Genomic DNA, 10,609 nt, shown 5'->3' on the forward strand with positions numbered 1-10,609 from the left:
TATTTAAAAAAATATTATATTTGTAAGGCTGGGCATGGTGGCGCATGCCTTTGATCCCAGCACTCGGGAGGCAGACACAGGCGGATCTCTGTGAGTTCAAGGCCAGCCTGCTCTACATAGAGAGTTCCAGGCCAGCTGGAGCTACAGGGAGACCTGCCTCAAAAAAAAAAAAATTCCATAAGCTGTCCAGATAGACACTAGCCCAGAGAGACTGGTAGAAAGAAGAGGGGCTGAAAATGATCTAACAAGCATATGGCTTTTATCTACAAAGTGCTAAACATCCTCTACTACCTTTCTGAATACTTCACTTACCTTCCAGAACTCTCTCTCCAGCACTCTGAGAATTAAAGAGGCTGACCAGTACTGTAGAGAGCCTGCTGCATAGGAAGAGCCTGGGACCCGTGGCTCTACCAGTCCAGGATGGTTGCAGATCCGCTGTAGCCGTGTTAGGACGCTCAGAACACTAACAAAGTGACCACTCTTTAGAGCTTCCTGGGTCCTGCTCACGGAAAGGAGACAGGAGAGCTCAGTGTCAGGGGAAAATGCATATCCATCACTCAGACTCCTCATCACTAACTTTCCTAATCTCATAAATATAAGAACTAGCAAGATTTCTTGAGATTGGGCCAATAAATTAGTTATGCTACACATTCAAGTCTACATTCCCAAACAGGTCTTTACTGAGTTACCCAATAAAACAATTCAGAAAGCCAGGGATGAGAGGTAACTGTGGGACAGATCTCAGGTGCTATACCTTCTCAAGGGAGAGGGCTGTTTCTTTGTAAAGGATCTCTTTGTAAAGGGACCATGTTTCAGTCACAAGCAGGGTTAAGTGTACTGAAGGAGGAACAGGGGCATTCAAGGTAGCCTAAAGTGTGAGAGGAATTGCCGAGCCAAGGGGTGGGATAAGAATATACCAGAAAGCACAGCCCTTGAACCTGCAGGTAGAGTGTGTAATGTTGGATGAGGTGCTGAAGAGGCCATAGGACAGGCCTGCTGCAATATAAGACAGATATAGACCCACAGGGCACACTAGGGTCATGGGGCTACAACATAGATAGTGCTCATGAATGAGGCGGGGACTCCCCAGGTAAAGCAGAGAGTATCTAGTAACCTAAGGAAGGTAGTGAGGAATAGCATCTGGAGAGCCTGAGAATAGGATGCAGAACCCTGGTGAGAGCACTATGAGTTTCTAACAACATCTGACAACTTGGAACAACTCATCCAAAATGGTGCCCAAAAGAACTGAACTTAGGAGTGTGGGGCATGTGAATCTGACATAATCCAGGTATAACTCAAGTGTGCCCCAGAACCAAGGAGGTAGTAATCTTAAGAAATGCTGCCAGGAGAGGACCCTAAAGGAAACCCAGGGGAAACCCAGACAGTCAGCTCTCAGTTTTGTGACATAAGTTTCTGCATGGGGCTGGGCACGAGAATGGAGTAACAAAAGCAGGATAGGACCTATCTGTCTGGCTTGGAGGAACAAAGGTAGAATAGAAGACAGACAGGGGAGTATTAAAACAGTGCCATATTTGTCTGTGTGGGATAAAGCTAGGCTGGGCTTCCTGAGAAAAAAGATTAAAAGTGCCAGAAAAGTGAAGGGACTAGGTATAAGTGGAGGCACTGAGACTAGAAAGGAAGCTCCCCAGGGAGCCAGCAGCCAGGAAAGGGGCAGAATCTGTCTGGAAAGAAGCTCCCATGCTGTTGGATAGCACAATGCAGAAAGGAAGGCTAACCAGGACAGTGTACTCAGTACCTCAGAACCTTGAAGCCATCAGCCACAGGGTTTAGTCTGGCAGTCCAGGTGCCTAGAATGCTGGCAACAAGTGCCAAAGTAGGGCCAAGGCACACACGGGCCTAACATACTAACACTTGATATGTGGCTCAGAGACCTGAAAAGGAAGTCTCGCTACCATTCTACTCAGGGAGTAGATGCCACAGTATCAGCCAAAGATCAGCAAAACAAGAAGTACTTTCATCTAGCCAGTCCAAAACCATGGCATCTCAAACCTCTACAACATCACCACTCTAATCACAAGTACCTCACCCCAGGAGCACAGTCACAGATCAACAAGCTAGATTCTCTGGAAAATGACTTATTGACACTTCTGTTGGGAGGACAATCTTAGGGATACAAAAGTAACTTCAAGCTGTGCTTCCCTTGTGTGCCAGTAGTGGCAGCTGACCTCCACAGAAGATACATCCCCTTCTATCCCCACAAACATTCCCCACTAACTAAAACTAGCATGTCACTAAGATCATCAGAAGATGACATTAACATTTTGCTGAAACATCTGACAAATGCCAGAGCTGAAGCTATGGAGCTAAGTATCTTCTGCTCATGCAGCATCCACAATGTTTAGAAGATTGGTCACAACAAACATTGTGAGGATGTATTCATTGCTCATATTCCAGCTTAAGAGATCAGCTGAGTGTCTCATTATAAATGCATCTTGTCAAGAATGGCCTGGGAAATCCTCAAGTGAGTAGGCATTCATACTTATACTTGGTTCTAAAATTTCTAAGTCTTTCTCGAAGGCATCAGGGTTCTACACACTACTGTGAGAACTTTAGACACACACACAACTTTTTCCTCAGTGACCCACATCACCTTGTACTCTGCAAACAAAAAGCAGTAGGAGACTGGCCAGGTCCCACTGCCAGCTACTGATGGCCGTGGTCTTGTGCCCTACTGCCTCCCAAGCTTAGTGCAGCCTAAACTGTTTCTACCCACAATGAAGGCAAGCACTCATAAAATAGTTTGGGGCATGTCTGCTTGGCAAACAAAGTCCCACATTATATTCCCACCCAGAGTGGGAACCTGTGAGTCAGGAGAGGCTGGAGTAGGTCCACATGCCAGAGACCCCAAGAGACTGCTGAGATGGCACAGAGGGTCGTGATGATAAACACAACATGTGATTCTTCTCAAGAGTTGAGAGAGCAAGTGTAAATTCTAGCACCAATAAATTTTTATTAATGTATATGAACGTATTGCCTGCATGTATGTAAAAGCACCTGTGTTGTCCAATGCCAGAGGAAGTCAGAAGAGGGCGTCAGATTCCCCTGGAACTGGAGTTATAGTTGTTATCCATCATGTGGGCGCCAGAAATTGAACCTGGGTCCTCTCAAAGAAGCAGCTAATGCTCTTAACCACTGAGCCATCTCTCCAGCCCCAAGCACCAATAAATTTAAAATTAAAATCCTTTGGAACTTGATTTTCATGTTTCTTACATTTGCTAGTTTTAAACACAGGACATTACAAAAGACAGAGGATTCAAGTTGAGTCCACCGAATTGGCATGTAAGGCCATCAGGCTAGAGTTGGGGACTGATCTGTTTAGGTCACAAGATATCGTTCTGTGAGAATAGGTACTATGCCCCACTGGCTTCCTTCCAGCCAGATCATACAGACCTGATGCAGCAGGCTGCTTTCAAAGAGCAAGCTTATCAATCAGTATTGCCTCTCCAGGTTGAGTTTAAACTAAACACCCAGACTGACCCAGGTAACAGCAGCAATAGCAACAGTAGAATGGACATAAATGGACATCAAGCTACTATACACATGGTAGGTATGTGAATAAAGCATGTCTAAGGGCAGAGTACTGGAAGGGGGCAGATCCGGGTAAGCCATGGGGAAGTAGGGATGTCTGGAAGCCTGAAGAACCCCCAGCCTTCATTGACAGGAGCACCCAATGAGGCCACAAGATACATCTGTTCCTCACTGCTGAAAGGCAAGAAGATCACACAAGCCAGCACTTACCCGGGCTGCAGGATGACATCCTCATATAAGGCTTTCTGCCGACTGGAAAGGCGGCACTTCAGAACATGCTCATACTTCCTGGTCAGCTGCTTCTCCACATCTCTCTTGGTTCTCCTCAAAATAAATGGTTGTGTCACCTGAAGAAAATAACAAGTGTCTTCCTCCCAAAACAATGACATGGTACCTTTAGCAGGAAATGTTTTAAATGAGTTAACTAGAGTAATAGAAGCAAACATACCCTGTGTAACCTTATGACCATTTTGTGATAGTAATCCTGGTTTTCTTCACTGGGGGCTTTCAAGGGAAAGCTCAGATAAGGCCTGGAGATCCCAGGAATGAGAAAGTGTACCATGGTCCAGAGTTCCAGGAAGGTGTTATGCAGTGGCACATCAATCAGAAGTAGGCGTTGCTGGCTGTAAACAAAATGAGGCTGCACAACTGTTCTCTAGGGCAACATGTGAGAAAGGGAAGACAGTAACTCTGCATATACCCTCAAGAAAGGGACTAAACAAAAGGACTCTGTGTGTGTCTCCTTAGCCTTGCATGCTGTGACAGAAATTCCTTGTCACTGAAAGGCCACTGGCACTGTGTCTGCAATGAGCAAGATTTCTTTAGAAGAATCCTTACGTAAGAACAAAGAACACTTGGGGAATCTGAGGAGCACAAAACATCTGAGTGAGGTCAGACCTCTGCAGGTTGAAGACTGCTTCCCAGTGCCGCTCGGTCATGCCCTTCACCCGCTGCATTTCGTCAATGACAAGACATTTCCATCGCACCCTTGAGAAGGCAGTGTAGCCCCTGAAGAACTGCTTATAGGATGTGATACAGATGTGGAAGCTGTTGGGTTCAGTCCACTCCTGCAACACAGAAAGAAACCTTGTCTTTCCTGCAACCATCTGCAGAGCACTGCCAGAGATGACATTCAGTGGAGCCGCACCCACTCATTCTTCTCAATAACTCCTACATATGAAAATGGCTGAGGACACTCAAACTTCTAGAGTCTAAATAACTTGACAAATTAAGCTTCTTTGAAGGCACTAAAAACTATCATTAGGGGGCTGGAGAGATGGCTCAGCGGTTAAGAACACTGGTTGTTCTTGCAGAAGACCCTGATTCGAATCCCAGCACCCAAATGGCAGCTAACAACTGTCCATAACTCCAGTCCTAGGAGATCCGACAGCTTCTTCTGACCTCCACGGGCACTGCACAACATGGGTGCACTTACCTACATGCAGGCAAAACAAGCATATACATAAAGTAAAAATAATAAATAAAATTTAAAAACAAAAACTATCATTAGGAAAACAGATTATCAGAGAAGACTCTAAGGGATAGCTTTTATAGTGTATAATCTAAGCAAGGTAAGAAAATGCAGATATCTATGTTACAACTAACTGCAACATGAGATTTGGGGATTTTAGAGGGTTTGGGTTTTTTGGGTTTTTTTTTGCTTTGTTTTGTTTTGGTTTTTCTGAGATAGGGTCTCCCTGTAGCCCCAGCTGGCTGGGAACTCACTATGTAGACCAGGCTGGCCTCAAACCCACAGAGATCTGCGTGCCTCTGCCTCCTGAGTACTAGGATAAAAAGCATGTAGCACCACATCCCACACAATGTGAGATTTTTTTTTAAAGCAAATGGGGGGAGGGGTTTAGGGGTCGCACATGCCTTTAATCCCATCACTCAGGAGACAGAGGCAGGCAGAGCTCTAAGATTGAGGCCAGCCTGGTCTATATTACGAGTTCCAGGCCAGCTGGAGCTACAGGGAAACCCTTTCTCAACAAAAGAAACAACAAAAAAGCAAATGAGACAGCAATGGTCTGAATGTGCTCCCTCCAAAACTCATGTTGCATTGGTTCTCCACTGTGGCAGCATTAAGAGTTGGGCCTTCTCTGCCTTCAAGAACAAGTCAAAACCTTATGAAAGGGCTGCAAGGATCCAACTGACGTCCTTCTGCATTTCTGCCTTCCACCATGTGAGTACACATCAAAAAAGTATCATTTTGGAAAACTGAAGCCAAGCCTTCTTCGCCAGACACTAAACTTTAGTCTTAGACATCCAACCTCTACAACTATAAGCAATAAATTTCAGCTCTTTATAAACTACCTTCTTTGTGGTGTTTTTTTTTTGCAGCAGAAGAAAAAGACCAAGACAGGTAGGCAAAGAGATATACCTCAAGGCTCTCATGTTTTCATTAAGTGCTATTTAACCCTGTAATGTCTAACAATGAAAAAAAGATGAACTACACACATTCACTCAGGACCTGACACTACAAACTGGGGCAAAAGGAAATTTACAATTGTCACAAATATTCCTGTGAACAATTCACAGGATTCACATAACAGATGCATAATTCAGAACTCAGAGGGCCTCACATACCTCATTAAGATTGTGAAAATCAGCAGGGTCTTGAAGCAAAAAGCATTGTACTCTCCAGAAAGAAATTCTGTTTTGAACTTTCTTCCCATTACATTACACAGAATTGAATTCAGGACTGTGCCAGGAAAGAACTCTACCACTGAGCAATACCCATAGCCCAGGACTTCAGTTCTGGAAGGCAATGCATTGATACGGAAAGGATATGGTACATCCAAATCCAAGCAGCCTTCTCCAAGGGAACTAGAGTCCAATCTGTGTCTGTGCTATCAAGGGGCTCAAATTCTAGAATCACACATAGGTTTGGTAACTTACAAATAGCTGATTGGCACATAGTAATCACAGTAAGCGGCATGACTCCATGTTTTGAAATGCATGCCTATAATCCCAACGCTGAGGTGGCTGAGGCAGGAGGACTGAGTGTTCAAAGCCAGTCTGGGTTACATGAGATTCCATGTCAAAAATAAAAATAAAAGCCACTGCCGGGCGTGGTAGTGCACACCTTTAATCCCAGCACTTGGGAGGCAGAGGCAGAAGGATCTTTGTTAGTTCGAGGCCAGCCTGGTCTACATAGTGAGTTCCAGGACAGATGGAGCTACAGAGAGACCCCGTCTCAAAAAGACAAAACAAACAAACAAACAAACACACACACACATGTAGTGGTGCATGCCTTTAATTCCAGCACTCAAGAGGCAGAGGCAGGCGGATCTCTGTGAGATTGAAGTCAGGCTGATCTATATAGTGAGTCCCAGGCCAGTTGGGACTACAGGGAGATTCTATCTCAAAAAACCAAAAAATAAAAAAAGACAAATAAGATGAGGTGCTGTTAAACTTTAATTCATGTATTACTACTGTGTGTACGTGTGAGATATGTCTGTATATGAGCATGTGTGTACCACAGCATGTGTATAGGGGTCAGAGAACAACTTTGTGGAGTCAATTTTCTCCTTCCACCTTTAATTTGGGTTCTAGGGATCAAACTCATATTGATAGCAAGCACTTTTACTTCCTGAGCCATCTCACCAGCCTCTATTTCATGTTTAAAAGATACTTTAACTAGAGATGTAGCTCAGTGGCATAGCAGTTGCCTACGATGTGTGAAACCCTAAATGTATACCCACCATTGAAATGGGGTGGGGGGGGTTAAGGAAAAGAAAGAAAAGGAAAAAGAAGAGGCCCAAAGAGACAGCTCAATGTTTAGGAGCACATATTGCTCTTCCAGAAGACCCAAGTTCAATTTCCAGCACTGACTCACATCGGGCAACTCAAAACTGCCTTTTAACTCCCACTCTAGGGGATCCAAACCCTCTGGCCTCTCTGGGTACCTTCATTCACATGCACATATACCACACACAGAAACATACACATAATTAAAAATAAAATAAACCTTTTTTAAAAAAAGAAAAGCTACCTGTCTCTTCGCTTTGAGTTCTCTGTGGTTACCAACATAGGAAAGGGTTTTGAGCCCAGGACACCAGCGCTTCAACTCAAGTTCCCACTTGAGTATGTTACAACTCCTCACAACAACAAGATGAGGGCCCCAATTACCTATAAAAGAAAAACAATCTGTCAGATCCAGGAACCTATAGCTGTATTTAATAGAAACTTAGTATGTGGTGCATGAGAAGAACAGATACCAAAACAAACACTATCTTCCACCATTATTTCATTGCTGATGTGTCCCTGCCTGTTTTAGGTTTTAAAAACCTAAAATGATGGCAGAGAGAGGGAGAAATATACTCAACATACAATATATCCTCCTATCAGAATGTCTTTATGTAAAACAGTATCAAGTACAATGAATATATGCAATGAAAATTTCTAAAAATATTGTTTTAATGCCTAATATGAGCTGGGCATGGTGGTGCATACCTTTAATTTCAGCACCTGGGAGGCAGAGGCAAGGGGATCTCTGAGTTCAAGGATAGCCTAGTCTACATAGCAAGTTCCAAGTCAGCCAGTGCTACATAGTAAGATCCTGTTTCAAAACAAAACAAACCATATGTTAACCCAAGATTCCATTCCTGCAAAGGGCAATGTATATACATATGTATGAAGGTATCAGTTAAACTAGAAGGCTGAACAAGAAATATACCAGGCTATCCTGTGGTCACCACAAGGGGAAGGAAGTAGATCAACAAGGAGACATGTAGAGGTCAGAAGACAATTTGCAAGAAACAATTCTCTCTACCATGTGGGTCTAAAGGATTGAACTCAGGTTGTGAGGCTTCAAAGGCGAGTGCCTTTACTCACTGAGCCATCTCACCAACCCTATTTTCTTCTTTAAAAATTAAAAAAAGAGGGCTGGAGAGATGGCTCCACGGTTAAGAACACCGGTTATTCTTGCAGAAGACCCGGGTTCGAATCCCAGCACCAACATGGCAGCTAACAACTGTCCGTAACTCCAGTCCCAGGGGATCCAACAGTCTCTTCTGACCTCCACGGGCATTGCACGGCATGGGTGCACTTACTTAAATGCAGGCAATACATGTATACACATAAAATAAAAATAATAAAGCCAGGCATGGTGGTGCACGCCTTTAATCCCAGCATTCAGGAGGCAGAGGCAGGCAGATCTCTGTGAGTTCAAGGGTAGCCTGGTCTACGTAGTGAGTTCCAGGACAGCTGGGGCTACAGGGAGACCCTGTCTCAAAAAGACCAAAAAAAAAAATCCAAAAAAAAAGTAATAATAAAAAATAAGAATTTTTTTAAAAAGTAAAAAAGAAAAACAGTGTAGAGTTGATGATGTTGTATGAATTTGTCAGCATTTCTTAACTACAATTCCAAGTAATAAACACTACTTGTGGAGAACTGGTGGTTATCTAGGAACAAGGAGCCCAAGAACCCCAGCTTGGGCAAGAGGAGTCAGCCAAATCCCTGGTAGAGGCTCTGGGTAGATTTAAGTACATGCACACTTAAACATTTAAAATGGCCAGTTTTCAGGTTCTTCTCCCTTTCTGAGACAAAGATTTAGTGCATTTTCTTTTCCACTAGAGGGAATTATTCAATGGGACTCTTAAATCTCCCACTGGATCCTGTGGTGGGAACCATTCAGCTTCCCTGTCTGTCTGGATCATCCAATCCCCTATAATAGCTCACATTAACCAATTCCAGGGGAGAAAGGGAATTCATCCCATTCTCAAACATATAAAAAGCTTGGACCATCCAAGCAGACTTGGACACCATCTCCAGGTACCCTCACCATCCTGAGGAGTATGTAAGTACACACACTACACGTACAGGTAAGTGCACCCATGTTGTGTAATGCCTGTGGAGGTCAGAAGAGAGCATCAGATTCCCCTGGAACTGGAGGTACGGATGGTTGTTAGCCTCCATGTCGGTGCTGGGAATTGAACCCAGGTCATCTGCAAGAGGAGCCAGTGCTTTTGACAGCTGAACCATCTCTTCAGCCCTGTGCTCTTTCACTTTCAATAAAAGAATTCTCACTTTTTCACTTTTAATAAAACTCAGCTGAGTGCTAAGACCTTGCTTCTTTTCCCAACACTATATTTTTCAAACTGGCACAGAAAAAGACTACCTATTCCTACAACCTAGATGACTTCATCCTGACAGCATCAAGAACAAAGGGAAGCATAAACTGCCCCAAGTGAGGAACACACATTGTCTCTCCCAGGGGCAAAGCAAAGGATAGTAACTTTGGCTATCTCCTCCTCCTAAGTATGCCCAGTCATGTGCCCTTGAGAGGCCAGCCATTCCCTGTACATCAGAATCCTCACAAAGCCTATCCCCTCTGGCTTCAGCAGTCACCAGCCTAGCGAACAAGCCCTCCCTATCCATGCCTGCAATGATGTTGTCTTCTGACTGAGAAGACATGCCTGCAATGATGTTGTCTTCTGGCTGCAAAAGTCACATTTGCACAAGGGTCTCAAGCCTCCTTCCGTAAGGCCAGCCCCTACCTACCTTCCTGACTGCACCTGTCCACTGCACTCTCCTGAATTCACACAGCCTTGGTCCAGTTCTGAACACTGCATTGTAGCCCCTACACTGATGGCTCCAGATGCCCTGACTCTCTCATGTGCAGCATGATGGGATTCCGTGTCCTGCCTAAGACTCCTCCTACAGGTGTGTATACCTCTCATCCCAGAAGATAAAGGACTCACCTACTGATTCTTTCACAATTAGCAACATGAATCCTCCTGGTTTAGAAGTACAGACTACCAGTTTTGGGGTTTGTTTTTTTTTTGTTTTTTTTTTTTTTTGGTGTTTTTCATACTGAGTTCCATAGTGGCTGAACCAGCTTATACTCCCACGAGCAGTGTCTATGGGTTGCCTTGGGTCCACCTCCTCACCAGCACTTGTCGTTACTTATTTTCTTAAGGACTGACATGCTGTTATTTTCCATTGTTGGTGCCTGCCCTCCCAGTATGAGTGAGCTGGCACCTCACTGCAGTTTTGACTTGTGTTTCCCTCCCAAGTGGTGACGTTCAGCACCCCATGTGCCTGCTATAGCTCCTCA

General features: G+C 44.3%; 1 protein-coding gene across 14 annotated transcripts in view; it reads right to left on the bottom strand.

Moving 5' to 3' along the window:
• Ep400 (E1A binding protein p400) overlaps positions 1-10,609 on the bottom strand; it is a 152,902-nt gene that overhangs the window by 52,858 nt on the left and 89,435 nt on the right. For all 14 annotated transcript variants that reach the window (XM_029556478.1, XM_029556474.1, XM_029556476.1 and 11 more), the window contains 5 exons: positions 7,544-7,680; positions 4,447-4,616; positions 3,998-4,172; positions 3,760-3,896; positions 313-499 (listed from right to left, as the gene is read on the bottom strand). In XM_029556478.1, coding sequence (XP_029412338.1) covers positions 313-499; positions 3,760-3,896; positions 3,998-4,172; positions 4,447-4,616; positions 7,544-7,680 — 806 coding nt within the window. The remainder of the gene's footprint in view (positions 1-312; positions 500-3,759; positions 3,897-3,997; positions 4,173-4,446; positions 4,617-7,543; positions 7,681-10,609) is intronic.

This window comes from Nannospalax galili, unplaced genomic scaffold, assembly GCF_000622305.1.
Source record: "Nannospalax galili isolate Female #2095 unplaced genomic scaffold, S.galili_v1.0 scaffold566, whole genome shotgun sequence".
In the NCBI taxonomy this organism is placed as follows: Eukaryota; Metazoa; Chordata; class Mammalia; order Rodentia; family Spalacidae; genus Nannospalax; species Nannospalax galili.